The 20221-nt window shown below is 38.0% G+C and overlaps 1 protein-coding gene across 1 annotated transcript in view; it reads left to right on the forward strand.

The window, feature by feature from the left end:
- LOC101113819 (phospholipid-transporting ATPase ABCA3-like) overlaps positions 1-20221 on the forward strand; it is a 219732-nt gene that overhangs the window by 44649 nt on the left and 154862 nt on the right. The window contains exon 7 of the mRNA XM_060406324.1: positions 15121-15258. Within this exon, the coding sequence (XP_060262307.1) occupies positions 15121-15258 (138 nt within the window). The remainder of the gene's footprint in view (positions 1-15120; positions 15259-20221) is intronic.

The following is a 20221-nucleotide window of genomic DNA, read 5'->3' on the forward strand; positions in this document are numbered from 1 at the left end:
TGGTGACAAATATTGTCAGTTCTTTTTCTTGAAATGAAACACTGCTTTATTAATTTGTAAAAAAGATGTCTATTAGATATCTAAGTCTTGATTAACTATAATTTTCATGCCTATCATCCTCTCAGGTAAAATTGCCTTTCTATTTTAAAAAGTGGCTAGTTGACCCCACAACACAATTACAAATAATTTAGGACTCCCATTATATTTTGATCTGCTGCAGAAATGCATTGTGTATATTTCTCCTTTCATTATACAGAATAATAAAAATTCATATTCAAGGAGTAAGACTTAGAAAATTACTTTTACTCTTTCCTCAATGATGCAATTAAATGAAACAGTTTTTTTTTTTACTGTGTCTAGTTGTGAAAAAATTGCATTTAGTACAGTTTTATGCTACTGTTTGATTTGTTTTAAGGCATCACAGTTTTTCTCAATATTGTTTTTATACCAGCAGTGAAAATATCAACAGTGTAAAAAGGAAAATAATGTATTTTTTTATTTGTTTTACTTTTTATGGAGTTATAATTAATGTATAATATTACATAAATTTCAGATATACAATATAGTGATTCACAGTTTTAAAAGTTATACTCCATTTATAGTTATAGAATATTGGTCTTATTCACTATGCTACACAATATATCTTGTAGATTGTTTTATAACCTAAAGGTGTGTACCACTTATTCCCCTACCCCTATATTGCCCCTTTCCACTTCCCTCTGCCCACTAGTAACCACTAGCTTGTTCTCTATATTTGTGAGTCTGCTTCTTTTATGTTATATTCACTGTCGCTGCTAAGTCGCTTCAGTCGTGTCCGACTCTGTGCAACCCCATAGACAGCAGCCCACCAGGCTCTGCCATCCCTGGATTCTCCAGGCAAGAACACTGGAGTGGGTTGCCACTTCTTCTCCAATGCATGAAAGTGAAAAGTGAAAATGAAGTCGCTCAGTCGTGTCCGACTCTTAGCGACCCCATGGACTGCAGCCTACCAGGCTCCTCTGTCCATGGGATTTTCCAGGCAAGAGTACTGGAGTGGGGTGCCACTGCCTTCTCTGGTTATATCCACTAGTTTGGTGTATTTTTTATATTCCACATATAAGTGATATCATACACTGTTTATATTTTTCTTTCTGACTTGTTTTACTTTACATAGTGTCCTCCAAGTCCATTAATGTTGATACAAATGACAAATTTTCATATTCATATATATGTATATATATAGGAATACTTTATCTATACTTTAGGGCTTTCCTGATAGCTCAGTTGGTAAAGAATCCACCTGCAATGCAGGAGACCCCAGTTTGATTCCTGAGTTGGGAAGATTCCCTGGAAAAGGGATTGGCTACCCACTCCAGTGTTCTTGGGCTTCCCTTGTTGCTCAGTTGGTAAAGAATCTGCCTGCAATGCAGGAGAGCTGGGTTCAATCCCTGGGTTGGGAAGATTCCCCTGGAGAAGGGAAAGGCTACGCACTCCAGTATTCTGGCCTGGAGAATTCCATGGACAGTCCATGGGGTCACAAGGAGTCGGACACAACTGAGCGACTTTCACTTCACTATCTGTACTTTATCCATAGTGTTGATGAATACTCAGGTTGTTTCCATATCTTGGTATTTGCAAATTATGCTGTTATGAACATTGTGGGGGATGCACGTATATTTTCAAATTAGTGCTTTTCTTTTGTGGGGATATATACCCAGGAGTGGAATGTTGGGTTGTATGTTAGTTGTATTTTTAGTTTTTGGAGAAAACTTTATAGTGTTTTCCATAGTGGCTGCACCAATTTACATTCTGACCAACAGAATAGGAGGGTTCCCTTTTCTCCACATCATTACCAACGTTTGTTATTTGTGTTCTTTTTGATGATAGCTATTCTGACAGATGTGGGGTGATATTTCATTGTGGTTCTGATTTACATTTCCCTGATGATTAACAATGTTGAACATCTTTTCATGTGCCTGTTGGACATCTGTATATCTTATATGAAAAACTGTAAATTCAGTTCTTCTGCCCATTTTTTATTTGAGCTACTTGTTTTTCTGATGTTGAGTAATATGAGCTGGCTTTTTTGGGGGAGTGGGATGGATATTAACCCTTTAATAGTTACATCATTTGCAAGTATTTTCTCCCATTCAGTGGGTTGTCTTTTTGCCTTGTTGATCGTTTCCTTTGCTCTACAACATTTTTTAGCTGATTATGCCCCCCCCCCCTTTTTTTTTTTGCTGTTGCTTTTGTTACTTCTGGCTTGGGAAAGAGATCCAAAAAAATATTTTATCAGTTATGTCAGAGTGTTCTTCCTATGTTTTCTACTATGAGTTTTATGGTTTCCAGTCGTATATTTAGGTATTTAATCCATTTTTAGTTTCTTTTTGTATATAGTGTTAGAAAGCATTCTAACCTTATTTATTTTACGTATAGCTCTCCAGTTTTCCCAGTACCACTTATTGAAGAGATTTCTCTCTAATCCAGTCTTTTTTTTTTCATACATTTGCTCCTTTTATTTTTTAAAAAAATTTTATTTTTACTTTATTTTGCCCAAACAGTACTGTTTTGGTTTTGCCATACATTGACATGAATCTGCCACGGGTGTACATGAGTTCCCACTCCTGAATCCCCTCCCACCTCCCACCCCATATCATCTCTCTGGATCATCCCCGTGCACCAGCCCCAAGCATCCTGTATCCTGTATCGAACATAGACTGGCGATTCGTTTCTTACCTGATAGTATACATGTTTCAATGCCATTCTCCCAAATCATCCCACCCTCTCCCTCTCCCACAGAGTCTAAAGTCCATTCTATACATCTGTGTCTCTTTTGCTATCTCGCATACAGGGTTATCATTACCATCTTTCTAAATTCCATATATATGTGTTAGTATACTGTATTGGTGTTTTTCTTTCTGGCTTACTTCACTCTGTATAATAGGCTCCAGTTTCATCCACCTCATTAGAACTGATTCAAATGTATTCTTTTCAATGGCTGAGTAATACTCCATTGTGTATATGTACCACAGCTTTCTTATCCATTCATCTGCTGATGGACATCTAGGTTGTTTCCATGTCCTGGCTATTATAAACAGTGCTGCGATGAACATTGGGGTACACGTGTCTCTTTCAGTTCTGGTTTCCTCAGTGTGTATGCCCAGCAGTGGGATTGCTGGGTCATAAGGCAGTTCTATTTCCAGTTTTTTAAGGAACCTACACACTGTTCTCCATAGTGGCTGTACTAGTTTGCATTCCCACCAACAGTGTAAGAGCGTTCCCTTTTCTCCACAACCTCTCCAGCATTTATTGCTTGTAGACTTTTGGGTCAGTGCCATTCTGACTGGTGTGATTGGTACCTCAATGTGGTTTTGATTTGCATTTCTCTGATAATGAGTGATGTTGAGCATCTGTTCAAGTGTTTGTTAGCCATCCGTATGTCTTCTTTGGAGAAATATCTATTTAGTTCTTTGGCCCATTTTTTGATTGGGTCATTTATTTTTCTGGACTTGAGCTGCATAAGTTTCTTGTATATTTTTGAGATTAGTTATTTGTCAGTTGCTTCATTTGCTATTATTTTCTCCCATTCAGAAGGCTGTCTTTTCACCTTGCTTATAGTTTACTTTGTTGTGCAGAAGCTTTAAATTTTAATTAGATTCAATACGTTTATTTTTGCTTTTATTTCCAGAATTCTGGGAGGTGGATCACAGAGGATCCTGCTGTGATTTATGTCGGAGAGTGTTTTGCCTATGTTCTCCTCTAGGAGTTTTATAGTTTCTGGTCTTACATTTAGATCTTTAATCCATTTTGAGTTTATTTTTGTGTATGGTGTGAGAAAGTGATCTAGTTTCATTCTTTTACAAGTGGTTGACCAGTTTTCCCAGCACCATTTGTTAAAGAGATTGTCTTTACTCCATTGTATATTCTTGCCTCCTTTGTCGAAGATGAGATGTCCATAGGTGTGTGGATTTATCTCTGGGCTTTCTATTTTGTTCCATTGATCTATATTTGCCTTTGTGCCAGTACCATACTGTCTGGATGACTGTGGCTTTGTAGTAGAGCCTGAAGTCAGGCAAGTTGATTCCTCCAGTTCCATTCTTCTTTCTCAAGATTGCTTTGGCTATTCGAGGATTTTTGTATTTCCATACAAATCGTGAAATTATTTGTTCTAGCTCTGTGAAAAATACCGCTGGTAGCTTGATAGGGATTGCATTGAATCTGTAGATTACTTTGGGTAGTATCCTCATTTTCACTATACTGATTCTACTGATCCATGGACATGGTATATTTATTTCTCCATCTATTAGTGTCCTCTTTGATTTCTTTCACCAGTTTTTTTATAATTTTCTATATATAGGTCTTTAGTTTCTTTAGGTAGGTATATTCCTAAGTATTTTATTCATTTCATTGCAATGGTAAATGGAATTGTTTCCTTAATTTCTTTTTCTACTTTCTTATTATTAGTGTATAGGAATGCAAGGGATTTCTGTGTGTTGATTTTATATCCTGCAACTTTACTATATTCATTGATTAGCTCTAGTAATTTTCTGGTGGAGTCTTTAGGGTTTTCTACATAGAAATCATGTCATCTGCAAACAGTGAGAGTTTTACTTCTTCTTTTCCAGTTTGGATTCCTTTTATTTCTTTTTCTGCCTGATTGCTGTGGCCAAAACTTCCAGAACTATGCTGAATAGTAGCAGTGAAAGTGGGCACCCTTGTCTTGTTCCTGACTTAAAGGAAATGCTTTCAATTTTTCACCATTGAGGATAATGTTTGCTGTGGGTTTATCATATATAGCTTTTATTGTGTTGAGGTATGTTCCTTCTATTCATGGTTTCTGGAGAGTTTTTTTTTTTTTTATCGTAAATCGATGTTGGATTTTGTCAAAGGCCTTCTCTGCATCTATTGAGATAATCATATGGCTTTCATTTTTCAATTTGTTAATGTGGTGAATTACATTGATTGATTTGTGGATATTGAAGAATCTTTGCATCCCTGGGATAAAGCCCACTTGGTCATGGTGTATGATCTTTTTAATGTGTTGTTGGATTCTGATTGCTAGAATTTTGTTAAGGATTTTTGCATTTATGTTCATCAGTGATATTGGCCTGTAGTTTTCTTTTTTTCTGGCATCTTTGTCAGGTTTTGGTATTAGGGTGATGGTGGCCCCATAGAATGAGTTTGGAAGTTTACCTTCCTCTGCAATTTTCTGGAAGAGTTTGAGTAGGATAGGTGTTAACTCTTCTCGAAATTTTTGGTAGAATTCAGCTGTGAAGCCATCTGGACCTGGGCTTTTGTTTGCTGAAAGATTTCTGATGACAGTTTCAATTTCCGTGCTTGTGATGGGTCTGTTAAGATTTTCTATTTCTTCCTGATTCAGTTTTGAAAAGTTGTACTTTTCTAAGAATTTGTCCATTTCTTCCACGTTGTCCATTTTATTGGCATATAATTGCTGATAGTAGTCTCTTATGATCCTTTGTATTTCTGTGTTCTCTGTTGTGATCTCTCCATTTTCATTTCTAATTTTATTGATTTGACTTTTCTCCCTTTGTTTCTTGATGAGTCTGGCTAATGGTTTGTCAATTTTATTTATCCTTTCAAAGAACTAGCTTTTGGCTTTGTTGATTTTTGCTATGGTCTCTTTTGTTTCTTTTGCACTTATTTCTGCCCTAATTTTTAAGATTTCTTTCCTTCTACTAACTCTGGGGTTCTCCAGTTCTTCCTTTTCTAGTTGCTTTAGGTGTAGAGTTAGGTTATTTATTTGACTTTTTTCTTGTTTCTTGAGGTATGCCTGTATTGCTATGAACTTTCCTCTTAGCACTGCTTTTATAGTGTCCCACAGGTTTTGGGTTGTTGTGTTTTCATTTTCATTAGTTTCTATGCATATTTTGATTTCTTTTTGATTTCTTCTGTGATTTGTTGGTTATTCAGAAGCGTGTTGTTCAGCCTCCATATGTTGGAATTTTTAATAGTTTTTCTCCCGTAATTGAGATCTAATCTTAATGCATTATGGTCAGAAAAGATGCTTGGAATGATTTCGATTTTTTTGAATTTATCAGGTTTAGATTTATGGCCCAGGATGTGATCTATCCTGGAGAAGGTTCCGTGAGCACTTGAGAAAAAGTTTAAATTCACTGTTTTGGGGTGAAATGTCCTATAGATATCAATTAGGTCTAACTGGTCTATTGTATCATTTAAAGTTTGCATTTCTTTGTTAATTTTTGTTTAGTTGATCTGTCCATGGATGTGAGTGGGGTATTAAAGTCTCCCACTATTATTGTGTTATTGTTAATTTCCCCTTTCATACTTGTTAGCATTTTTCTTACATATTGCGTGATCCTATATTGGGTGCAGATACATTTATAATTCTTACATCTTCTTCTTGGATTGATCCTTTAATCATTATGTAGTGTCCTTCTTTGTCTCTTTTCACAGCCTTTGTGTTAAAGTCTACTTTATCAGATATGAGTATTGCTACTCCTGCTTTCTTTTGGTCTCTATTTGCGTGGGATATCTTTTTCCAGCCCTTCACTTTCAGTGTGTATGTGTCCCTTGTTTTGAGGTGGGTCTCTTGTGGGCAGCATATAGAGGGGTCTTGTTTTTGTATCCATTCAGCCAGTCTTTGCCTTTTGGTCGGGGCATTCAACCCATTTATGTTTAAGGTAATTATTGATAAGTATGATCCCGTTGCCATTTACTTTATTGTTTTGGATTTGGGTTTATACACCCTTTTTGTGTTTCCTGTCTAGAGAATATCCTTTAGCATTTGTTGGAGAGCTGGTTTGGTGGTGCTGAATTCTCTCAGCTTTTGCTTGTCTGTAAAGCTTTTGATTTCTCCTTCATATTTTAATGAGACCCTTACTGGGTACAGTAATTTGGGCTGTAGGTTATTTTCTTTTATCACTTTAAGTATGTCTTGCCATTCCCTCCTGGCCTGAAGCATTTCTATTGAAAGATCTGCAGTTATCCTTATGGGAATCCCCTTGTGTGTTATTTGTTGTTTTTCCCTTGCTGTTTTTAATATTTGTTCTTTGTGTTTGATCTTTGTTAATTTGATTAATATCTGTCTTGGGGTGTTTTGCCTTGGGTTTATCCTGTTTGGAACTCTCTGGGTTTCTTGGACTTGGGTGATTATTTCCTTCCCCATTTTAGGAAAGTTTTCAACTATTATCTCCTCAAGTATTTTCTCATGGTCTTTCTTTTTGTCTTCTTCTTCTGGGACTCCTATAATTTGAATGTTGGAGCGTTTCATATTGTCCTAGAGTTCTCTGAGGTTGTTAGCATTTCTTTTAATTCATTTTTCTTTTTTCCTCTCTGATTCATTTATTTCTACCAGTCTATATTCTATTTCACTAATCCTATCTTCTGCCTCCGATATTCTACTATTTGTTGCCTCCAGAGTGTTTCTGATCTCATTTATTGCATTATTCATTATATATTGACTCTTTTTTATTTCTTCTAGGTCCTTGTTAAACCTTTCTTGCATCTTCTCAATCCTTGTCTCCAGGCTATTTATCTGTGATTCCATTTTGATTTAAAGATTTTGGATCATTTTCACTATCATTATTCGGAATTCTTTCTCAGGTAGATTCCCTATCTCTTCCTCTTTTGTTGGGTTTGGTGGGCATTTCTCCTGTTCCTTTACCTGCTGGATATTCCTCTGTCTCTTCATCTTGGTTATATTGCTGCGTTTGGTGTGGCTTTTCTGTATTTTGGGAATTTGTGGAGTGCTCTTTATTATGGAGTTTCCTCGCTGTGGGTGAGGTTGTATCAGTGGCTTGTCAAGGTTTCTTGGTTAGGGAAGCTTGTGTCAGAGTTCTGGTGGATAGAGCAGGATTTCTTCTCTCTAGAGTGCAATGAAGTGTCCAGTAATGAGTTATGAGACGTTATGGTTCTGGAGTAACTTGAGCTGCCTGTATAAAGCTCAGGGGTGTGTTCCTGTGTTGCTGGAGAATTTGCATGGTATGTCTTGCTCTGGAACTTGTTGGCCCTTGGGTGGTGCTTGGTTTCAGTGTAGGTATGGAGGCGTTTCATGAGCTCCTATTGATTAATATTCCCTGGATTCAGGAGTTCTCTGATGTTCTCAGGATTTGGGCTTAAGCCTCCCGCTTCTGGTTTTCGGTTTTATTTTTACAGTAGCCTCAAGACTTCTCCATCTATACAGCACTGATGATAAAACATCTAGGTTAAAGATGAAAAGTTTCTCCACATTGAGGGACACCCAGAGAGGTTCATTGAGTTATGTGGAGAAGAGAAGAGGGAGGGGGTAGTTAGAGGTGACTGGAATGATATGAGATGGGATCAAAAGAGGAGAGAGCAAGTTAGCCAGTAATCACTTCCTTATGTGCGCTCCTCAGTTTGGACCACTCAGAGATGTTCACGGAGTTATACAGGGAAGAGGAGAGGGAGGAAGTAGACAGGGGTGGCCAAGAGGATAAAAGAGGGAAATGAAAAGGAGAGAGACAGATCCAGCCAGTAACCAGTTCCCTAAGTGTTCTCCACCGTCTGGAACACACAGAGATTCACAGAGTTGGGTAGAGAAGAGAAGGAGGAGGGAATAGACAGAGACAACCTGGTGGAGAAAAAGGAGAGTCCAAAGGAGGAGAGAGTGGTCAAGCCAGTAATCTCGCTCTTAGGTGAAATTGGGTACTGAAGATTGGGTATTTAAATGTACAAAATTGACAACAAATATCAAAAAGCAAAGATTAAAAATCTAGAGTAGAGGTTGGATTTTCAAAAATACAATATTAAAGAAAAGGAAAAGAACAAGAAGGAAAAAAAAAAAAACAAAGTCACGAGGATTATTAAAAAACAACAACAACAACCACAGGAAAAAAATATAAATGGCGTTTGCTTTAAAAATAGGGTCTCTTTTTTTTTTTGAAAAGTGATAATAGGTTATAAAAATTAACATTAAAGGAGAAATAGAGGACTTATAAATTTTAAAAAGTTAAAAAAAAATGAGAAGGAAAAACAATCAAACAACAACATCCAAAAAAAAAAAGAGAATGGTCGTAAAAATAGTAAAGATATTTCTGGGACTTTCTCTGGTGTTGTGGGCAGTGTGGGGTCACTTCTAAGGCAGTTCCCTCTGTTTAGCTTCTTCTGTTTGCTGGTCTCTTCAGTGTCTGATTTCCGCCCTGATGCAAGGCGGGCGGTGGTGGACACTTTTTTTTTTTTTTTAGGCTCACTTGTTCAGTCGCACTGTGGGGAGGGAGGGATGCTGCAAACAATGTGCTCGCAGTGTCTCAACCACACTGGGCATGCCCCTGTACACGGTGCACCCCGCTCAGGCTCTACGTTGCTCCACCGGGAACCGTCTGAAGCCAGCCCTAGGCTGCATGCACCTCCCTGGTCTAAACCACTCAGGCTCTGCTCTCAGGTAGCCCTCAGAGGCGCAGATTCGGTTGGGCCTGCGTTTTGTGCCCTTCCCAGGACCGAGTGGCTCAGGTGTTTGGTGAGGGCAGTCGCTGCAACTTATCACCTTTCCCTGCTGCTCAGTTTTACGGGTGTACCACTCATGCCCCTTGTCAGGCAAATGGTGACAGTCCAGAACCCCAAGAAGTCTTAGTTAGCAAAGCAGCCTGCTTGCAGTTTGGTAGGTAAAGTCTCTCTGGGGCTGCGATTGCCCCCTTCCAGGCCTTACAGCTCTGGCTGCCTGTCACCGGAGGGGGATGGTCTGCAGCCAGCTACTTCTGTTCCGTCCTTTGTTCTGTGCGCAGTCCTGGTGGTGTCTTATGTTAGAGCTTTTCGCGTGGTTGCTATCCCACAGTCTGGTATGCTAGCCCAAGTTAGTTTGCTCTGGTTACATTCAGGGCATTCCGGCCCAATTCTTAAAAAGCACTGCAGCCCGTGCCTCCCTGCCCAGCCCCCACTTGCTAGTGGCGGATGCAGGCGTCTGCACTGCTTCTCCACTGGGGGAGTTACCGTTGGGCTTGTAATCTGTTGGTTTTAGTTATTTATTTATTTTTCTTCCCTGTTATGTTGTCCTCTGTGCTTCCAAGGCTCACCACAGACTCGGCAGTGAGAGTGTTTTCTGGTGTTTGGAAACTTTTCTCTTTTTAAGACTCCCTTCCCAGGACGGAACTCCCTTCCTGGGATGGAGCTCCCTTCCTACCTCCTTTGTCTCTTTTTTCGTCTTTTATATTTTTCCTGCCTGTTTTTGAAGACAATGATCTGCTTTTCTGGGTGCCTGATGTCCTCTGCTAGTATTCAGAAGTTGTTTTGTAGAATCTACTCAGCATTGAAATGTTCTTTTGATGAATTTGTGGGGGAGAAAGTGGTCTCCCGGTCCTATTCCTCTGCCATCTTAGGACCACCCCCCCCATCCAGTTTTAACCTCCTTTGTCATAGATTAATTGATCATAACTGTGTGGGTTTATTTCTAAGCTCTCTATTCTGTTTGATTGATTTATACAGCTGTTTTTGTGCCAGTACTATACTATCTTGATAACTGTAGTTTCATGGCATAGTCTAAAGTGAGGGAATATGATAGTTCTAGCTCCGTTCTTTCTCAAACTGTATTGGCTGTTTGCAGTTTGGGTGTTTCTATACAGATTTAAAATTTATTGTTCTAGTTATGTGAAAAATATCATTGGTATTTTGAGAGAGATTCCATTGGATCTGTACATTGCCCTGGGGAGAATGGTCATTTTAAAAATATTAATTTTTCTAACTCATGAACAAAGGATATCTTTCCATTTATTTGTGTTGTCTTTAATTTTTTAATGGTATATTATAGTTTTATTAGGATAGATCTTTTACCTCCTTACATAGGTTTATTCCTAGGTATTTTATTATCTTTGATGCAGTTGTAAATAGGTTGATTTTCTTAATTTACTTTTCTGAGTATTGACTGCAACAGGTTTCTATATGCTAATTTTGTATCAGGCAACTTTGCATAATTTATTAATGAGCTTTAGTAGCTTTCTGTTAGCAACTTTAGGATTTTCTATGTATAGTATATAATCTGAAAATAGTGAGTTTTCTTTCTTTTCATTTCTTTTTATTCTCTGATTGCTGTGGCTAGGACTTTCAATACTATGTAGAATAAAAGTGGTTATAGTGGAATCCTTGTCTTGTTCCTGCTTTCAGCTTTTCATTGTTGAGTATAATGTCAGCTTTTTATATATGGCCTGGATTATTGTTGAGATATGTTGCCTCTATACTCATTTGCTAGAGGTTTTTTTTTTAATATAATAAATGGAATTCTAATTTTGTCAAAATATTTTCTCCATTTATTGAGATTATGTTTTTTTTTCTTTTTCAGTTTGTTAATGGAGTGTATCGTATTGATTTATATGTGGAAATAGAACCATACTTATGTCCTTAGGATAAATCCCACTTGATTATTATGTGTGACCTTTTTAATGTATGGTTAGCTTCAGGGTCTGGGAGGATGGGAAATTGAGGAGGTGATGGCTAAAACCATCAACGAGATAGAGGTAATGTTGTTGTTCGATTGCTAAGTCCTATCTGACTCTTTGTGACACCATGCACTGCAGGACACCAGTTTGCTCAAATTCATGTCCATTGAGTTGGTGATGCCATCTAACCATCTCATCCTCTACTTCCCCCTTCTCCTTTTGCCTGGAACCTTTTTCAGCATCAGGTCTTTTCTAATGAGTTAGCTCTTTGCATCAGGTGGCCAAAGTATTAGAGCTTCAGCTTCAGCAACATTGGGTGCATAGATGTTTAAAATGATTACATCTTCTTCGATCAATTCCTTGATCACTATGCAGAGTCTCTTTTGTGTGATAAAATGTCACTACTCTGGCTTTCTTTTGAACCTATTTGCATGGAGCACCTTTTTTCTATTCCTTCACTTTCAGCCTATGTGTGTGTCTACATCTGAAGCGAGTCTTGTAAGAAGGTATACAGGTGTTCCATGTTCGTGTTACCATTCAGCCACTCTGTGTCTTTTGGTTAGAGCATCTAGTCTATTTACATTTAAGGTAATTATTGATATGTATGTTCTTATTGCTATTTTGTTAATGTTTTGGGTTTGTTTTTGAAGTTATTTTCTTCTTTTTTTCCTTTCTTCTTTTATGATAGATTTTTGGTTTGTGGTTACTATGAGGTTACCATCTGCTACTGCTGCTGTTGCTAAGTCGCTTCAGTCATGTCCGACTCCGTGTGACCCCATAGACGGCAGCCTACCAGGCTCCCCTGTTCCTAGGATTCTCCAGGCAAGAACACTGGAGTGGGTTGCCGTTCCCTTCTCCAGTGCATGAAAGTGAAAAGTGAAAGTGAAGTCTCTCAGTCGTCTCCAACTCTTCATGACCCCACAGACTGCAGCCTATGAGGCTCCTCCTTCCATGGGATTTTCCAGGCAAGAGTACTGGAGTGGGTTGCCATTGCTTTCTCCGAGGTTACCATCTACATATATATATATATATATATATATATATTTATATATAGCATACATTTATATATATATAGCATATATTTATATATATATATAATTAGCATACATATATATATAATTAAGATGGAGGAACCTGGTAGGCTACAGTCCATGGGGTTGCAAAGAGTCGGACATGATTGAGCGACTTCACTATCACTATATATAATTCTATGGACAGAGGACCTGGTGGGGTCACAAAGAGTTGGACAAGACTGAGCTAATAACTTTCACATTCATAGACACACACACACACACACAAACATGTAATTGCTGATCTCTTAATTTCAAATTAAAAATCCTGCATTGTACTCTCCTCCCCTCATAATTACTGTTTTTGATATTATATTTTACATCTAATTATATTCTGTATCTCTTAGGTGCTTATTGTGGATAATCTTATGGGAGTTTTCTCGAGTGTTATGCATTGCTTTTCCTATGCTGCTTTTAATACTCTCTATCTTTAATTTTGTCATTTTAATTACAATGTGTTTTGGTGTGTTCCTCTTTGAATTCATCCTGTATGAGATTCTCTGCACTTACTGGTTTTGAATAACTGTTTCTTTTCCCAGGTTAGGGAATATTTTAGCTATTATGTTTCCAGATATGTTTATACACTTTCTCTCTCTTTTCTCCTTCAGGGACCCCTATAATGTGAATACTGGTATGCTTGATATCGTCTCAGAAGTATCATTAACTGTCCACATTGCCTTCCATTCTTTTCTTTTGTTAAGCATCAATGATTTCTGATACTCTGTCTTATTGATACTCAGCTTATTGATCTTTTTCTCCATATTATTTAGCCTACTGTTGATTCTTTCTAGTGTATTTTTCATTTCAGTTTTTGTGTTCTTCATCTCTGGTAGCTCTTTAGATTTTCTAATTCTTTGTTGAAAGTTTCTAACTTCATTCTGTGTGCATCCATTCTCTTTAGCTTTTTTGATGATCTTTACGGTCATTACTCTAAAATTTTTCTCAAGGAGATTGTCTATTGCCCCTTTACCTAGTTCTTCTGGGTTTTTATATTGTTTCTTCATTTGGAACATATTCCTCTGTCTCAAAATTTCCCCTGACTTGCTGTTTTTATGTCTGTGTACTTGATATATTAGTTACATTTCTCAACATTGGAGAAGTGGCCTTGAAGGAAAAGTCTAATGCATCCCAGCAGCACACTCACCTTTCATTACCAGAGCTATATGTCCTAGGTGTGCCCCCTATTTAGGCTATGTGGGTCCTTCTGTTGTGGTGGGCTGATTACCATAGGTAATCTGGCATGCTTTGTTAGCCTTAGTCTGGTTGGTTGCCAGGCCCTTCCTTGTGTAAGGGCTGCTGAACACTAGTTTCTGGGGCCAGGTCATCAGGCAGCTGGATTCTGAACCCTGTGGAGCCCTGAGCCTGTTACTGGTTCACTGATAAGTGGAATTGGGGTCCAGAAGATCCTGGGGATTTTGCCCCCACAATGGTGGGTGAGGCCAGGCCCTAGAGCTAGTGATGGTTCATTGGTAGGCAGAGTTAGGTCCTATGGTTTGGCTGTAGGATCTAGGGATCCTAGAGTTACTATTGGACTGTTGGTGACTGGGACTGGTTCCTGACACAGCTGTCTGTGGGATCTGGCATGTCTCAAAGCTTTGTTGACCTGTTACTGGGCACAGGGCCCAGCCAGTCCTAGGGCAGGTGCTGGCCTGTTGGTAGTTGGGCTTGGACCACAGACTGTGGGGGTTTGGTTGTCCTATGGTTAGTATCCACCCACTTCTGGGAGAGACTGTTCCCAAGGCTAGAGCAGGATCACGGGTAGGGATTCTGGGGCTAATGCCTACCCACTTGTGAATATACCAGGGCCCAGCTGCATCGTTCTGGGGGTCCTGCTTGTAGTGCCTGCACATTGATGTGTGGGGCCAGGTCCTGGGCCCCTAGCTGGAATGGGACATACTGTTGGTGCTGTGGGCTCAGAAGGTCTGAAGGTAGACCATCTGCTGCCTAGTTGATTTCTACAGGCTGTTGGGCAAGGGCATGACTGAACCCTAAAGACTAATCAGCTAAAAGGAGGATTCCAAAATGGTGATTGCCAGCAAGTGTCCATATGGTACAATAAGCTCTCCCAAATGGCTGCCACCAGTGTCTGTATCCACAAGGTGAGCTGTAGTGGCCTCATACCTTTCCAGAGGTCTCTCCAAGATTAGCGGACCCAACAGCATTACCCAGGCCTCTTTCAAATTACTGCTTCTTCTCTGGGTCCTGGAGAATGTGATATTTTTTGTGCGCCCTCCAGAATTGAAGTGTCTACTTCCCCTAGCCTCCTAAGACTTCTGAAAGTAAGCCCCACTGACCTTCAAAACCAAACATTCTAGGAGTTATTTTCTAGGAGTATACCATAATGGAACAGTATATGAAAAAGAATACATATATTAAAGTGTTTTTATGAAAGCAATTTTGAACTCACAAATTCATTGAAAGGGTCTTAGCAATCTTTAAGGATCTTTACCACATGTCCAAAGAAAGAGACTGACTCAGAATGATAGAATGCTTTTTGCTGAGCCATATTAAAGTGAAATTTTAAATAGGATATTTTGTAGTTATTCTGTAGGAATTAAAATTATAGGCTCTTTACTTCCAAATTTCATTTCAAGTTATCTGCTGCAACCCATCTCAAACTGAAGTGAAATGAGTCAAAATGTTTTCAAGTTTAGGAACATCTTATTTTTCGGTCACATGATAGATTGTTTTTCTTCTTTTCTTAGAAAGGCTACTGGCTTGGAAAGGCTACAAGCATTAGGAAAAAGGAAGATATGCCTGTTACTAGTACAGTTCAAAATGCTTACTTTGAAGAAGAACCTGTTGGTTTGATGGCTGGTATCAGGATTCAACATTTGTACAAGGTATTATTTACAGGTCTCTTTCCCCCTGTACTATTGGAAAGTAATTTACAACACATAGTAAATTAATTTTCTGTTGCAAAGAGCTGACTCATTGGAAAAGACTCTGATGCTGGGAAAGATTGAAGGCAAAAGGAGAAGACGGTGGCAGAGGATAAGATGGTTAGATAGCATGACCAACTCAATGGGCATGAATTTGAGCAGACTCTGGGACATAGTGAAGGAGAGGGAAGCCTAGCATCCTGCAGTCTATATGGTTGCAGAGTCAGACACAATTTAGCAACTGAACAATAAAAATAACAAATGTTTTTCACTGGCCATAACCCTACTTCCATATGATGTTTATAAAATGTTATAGTCAGCAATCTGATTATTTAAGGAGACAAAATGAAAATTTATGCAAAAAAAAATCCATGTTTTCCTCTATTTACTTCTGAATAAAATTCGGCTTTGTCTCTGCTACAATTCTTCCATCATAAGAGTTAATTTTTCATTGGAGCTGTGAAAACATGTTATGTAAATATAAATTTCTGTTCACCCTGGCTTTACTTATTCTACAAGTTATATATTAGGCCATTTGTTCACACTATCCTCTTTTGAAGTGTTCTGCAAGGACATGTTCTTAGACATATCAGTTTATCTGGATAAACTGCAGGCATGTATCATTCAGGTAACCCATATATCTGCTGGCATTCTCTTGGGCCTCAAGGAGATACTTCAGCTTAACTTAAACCTCTAATCTCACAATTTGTGGAAACTCAGATATCTCTTCAAAATTTCTGCTAATCATTTATGGGTATTAGGAAGAGGATAAGACTTTTCATCCTATTATGGTTTTCTCTGCCTCCAGCATATTGCATTATGATTCTGTCTTTATCACACCACTGTAGATGTAAAACTGTCTTTTTATTGTATTTTCTCGGGAAGTCCATTCAAATCACAATTTTGTGATTTATGATTTATGATGGGTTTTTATTAACAGCCACATGAGCCATTTCACCACCCATATCCTTTCTCATCTCTGTTTTCACTTTTCCACCAAGATTGTCCCAGAGGGCTTCCTCTAATTTGTGTAGTAGGTCATATTTTCTTAGCTCTTTCCCCCAGACTTGCATATCCAGACTTATGAGTACTGGCAGAACCAAGGGCTTTCTATGTACTATTTATTTATTTATTCAGAAGTTCAACAAGTAGTTTCTTAGCACCTATTATGTTGTAGAAACTGATTGGTACTGGAAATATAGTTGTAAAATATTCAGATAAAATCTCCCTTTTAAAGGAAATGTAAGCAAACAGTTAGGGATACTCCTGCCTCCAAAGAAGGACTTCCCTGGTGGCTCAGAGGGTAAAGCATCTGTCTACAATGCGGGAGACCTGGGTTCGATCCTGGGGTCAGGAAGGTCCCCTGGAGAAGGAAATGGCAATCCACTCCAGTATTATTGCCTGGGAAATCCCATGGACAAAGGAGCCTGGCAGGCTGCAGTCCATGGGGTCACAAAGAGTTGGACACGACTGAGCGACTTCACTTTCACTTTCTGCCTCCAAGTAGGATGGGAAAGTTCTTGGTAGCCTGACACTCAAACTAAAAACAGTAGAAGAAACCAGATAAACTATATTTATCAGACAACTGCAGAAGCTGTAAGGACTAGATTATTTTCACTTCTGAAGAATAAGCAATACTTTTAAACTGACCTTAGAAATACTGGCCATTTTCTCCCTTGTAGCTGTTTTCTAACTAGGGACTGAGAATCAATCCCTGCACCCTCTACTCCAAATAAGAACTCTACTGAAATAAAGAGGCACTTGAGCCTTTTGGTGGTTATAGTTGGCTGGCATGACATTTTGGAAGCATGAGGTGGTCCCATGTGATCAATTTTCCCTTTGAGATATTTAAACTGATGTAAAGAGCTTTAAGTAGGATTCTGGGAAACTAGATCAAGGATTCTAAAGGGCAGCATGAAATCTGTAAACCTGTGAAGCTCAGAAGCCAAAGTCACACTAGAGTAAAAGCACACGATTGGCCTCCCCACCCTAGACACCTGGCATCTTTGGAGTTGTAACAAGTAGAAAGTAAAGAACTATATTCAAAACTATAAAGAACAGAACAGAGTCTCCTTTACCTGCAAGCTATTCCATCAGAAGTTTAAGAGGACCGTTCTTACAGAGTAAGAATGAACTAGGATAGCTCAAATCTTTTTAAACTTCTGATCAGTTTTTCACTCCACTGAATTCCAGGTTAGATGTAATTGATCACCTCTTTCGCTTATCTATTTAATCAAGAAAAGGGGTTACTTTCAGATGGAAGATGGCTGGCACCTCCTTGGTTATTTTATACAAAATGCATAGCACAAATAAAGAATTACTAGACTTGTGAAGAGGTGCGAGATAGTGACCAGTAACTAAGAATAGGAACATACCATGGAAGCAGACACACAGATTATCTAGAAATAGGAGTTAGCAGAGAACGATTTTACAAGAACTATGAATACTGAAATAAAGAACATATTTAAAGATTGATATTCTCATCTGAATGGCTAAAATAAAAACATTTGACAATAGTATTAGTAGCAAGGATATGGAAAAAGGTTATATTTACAGCAATACAAATCAATATAACAATTTCAGAAACCTATGTGTCAGTGTATCATTCAAAGTTGAGCTAGGAAACAGAAATTATTCTCCAGTAATACAGAAATTTTAGTGCAAAGAATTTAGTAATAAAAACAGGTAAAAATACTGATAGGAATAAGTCAAACTTTAAAGATATAGAAATAGTAGATTAGAGAATAGTCACTACCTCTAAGGCTCAGGAGGCAGCACTCACTGGAAGAACAAACTTGGAAAAGTTTCTTCCTATCTACCAAGGATGAGGTCAAACTTACTTTACTGAAGGCTGTGGTTCTGTGATTGCGTGAATGGTAAGTTTGCTGAGGTACCATAGGCTATGTCTGGCAACTGGAAAAACTTTGTACTTGGTGACAGAGAAACATGCCAGGAAACTTCTTGCTTCAGTCCTGGAGAGAGAAGCCACTGGATGTGGTAATGATGAGGCTTGCTGAGGTGCTAGTGCTACCTTCTATGAAGCCACCACTGAGTCAATGGTGAAGTCTGACTGGAAGTCTGCCTGAAGGGATAAAGGTAAGACTCTGAAAAAAATGATTATATCATGTATTATAGAATGTATTACATCATGAGGGAAACAAGATAATTGGATAATAACTTGGACGTACAACAAGAATGAGAAGTCGTTTTGATGGAATAGTGAAGGAAAGCCTCTCTGTGAAGGTGATCTTTATGTTGAAATCTGAAAGATGTGGATGAATCAGGGAGTTGAAAAGTGAGAGATAAAAGATTAAAACAGAACATTAAATCCAAGTTCTGAGGTGGAAAAAGCATTGTTATGTATTTGAAGAAGCAAACAAAGAAGAAATGGTTGAAACAAGTTTGAAGAGATAGAAGCCAGATCAGGTAGGAACCATGAGGTCACAGTAAAGTTCAATAAACTTTGGACTTGAAAAATAGTTGGAAGTCACTAAAATAGTATGATTGCTATAAGGACATAATCTGATTTATGCTTTGAAAATATTCTCTGACTGTGGTGTGGAGAATTACCGAGAGGAAGATGAATAAGGAAGTTTCTGTAATCATAACAGCTTGGACTAAGGTGGTGTCAGTGAATTTGAGAGAGAAGTGAACAGTTTAAGGCTGTTTTCTGTAATTAGAACTGTAAAGAGTGCAGCAGGTTGAGGGAAGAGGAGGAAACTCATTTGATTGGGGTTTCTGACTTGAACAATTGAGTGGATAGTGGTGATATTTACGGATATGGAAAAGACTGGAGAGTAATTATAGTTTTGTTTTTTTTTTTTTTATTAAAAGTGAAGGCTTGAGGAAATTAACAGATCTCTTTTGGATATAAGTTTGAAGTACCATTTAAACAAACATCCAGGTGAGATATCAAACAGTTTTAGAAGTCTAGAGTTTAGGCAAATTTAAAGCCTGATATGCATTTGAAATTTATCAGCAGAGAGATGACATTTAAAACAAATATCAAGATGAAGGCTTAAGGAGAAAATGTAGATACGATGCACTTTAACTATAATGTATTATTACTTTTCCATTACTCTCTATATTTGTCCTTTTCTCAGCATCTGTTCAAGTTAGCAGAAAGGGTTTAAGAGACGAATTTTAAAACAAATATGTTTGATTCCCACCTCTTCCATGCATTTTTTATTTCTTAAAATATCTGAGCTTAATTTTCTTCATTTGCAATGTGGGGAATGGTAGCTACCATATAGGTTTGCTTTACGGGTTAATTGTGAGATGTGATATATAAAACCAAACAGTGCTTGGGACATAGTAGATATTTAGAAGAGTTCGTTCTCTTCCTTTACTGACTACTTCTCCCTCTCTACCATCACTTGTACCTACTGGTCTTTGAAAAATAACCAATTTTTGTCCCTGTGGTTTCAAACATATTTCTCTAATAAATGTTTAACCTTACTGTTTCTGTTATCTTATCATTACCTAACTCCCTGGGTAATTTAACTTTATCCTCAACCATGGCCCTGGGAAGACTGAATTTCCTATCATCAATAAATGAAATGATGTTATCTTAATTTTACCTACCTGCTCTCACTCTACTTGATATCCTAATCTGCAAAGGTCAAGGAGGGAAGTAGATATGATTTTTCTCATTCATGATAATTGATGGTTTTTTCTTTCAATTAAGGATAGACTATAAATATATTTTATTTTTAGAACAGTCTTATATTTATAGAAAGTGAGAAGATAGTGCATGTCCCCATATATTTATGTATTTTCAATATTTTGTGTTATTAACATATTAATATGGTACATGTGCTACAATTAAAAACAAATGTGAAATGATAGGGTGGTGTCAGCATCACAGCAGCATAAGTTGCTTTCTCTTTCTCCTTCACTCTACAACCAGTAAAATATCCATAAC

Source organism: Ovis aries, chromosome 24 (assembly GCF_016772045.2).
Source record: "Ovis aries strain OAR_USU_Benz2616 breed Rambouillet chromosome 24, ARS-UI_Ramb_v3.0, whole genome shotgun sequence".
NCBI classification, from domain to species: domain Eukaryota; kingdom Metazoa; phylum Chordata; class Mammalia; order Artiodactyla; family Bovidae; genus Ovis; species Ovis aries.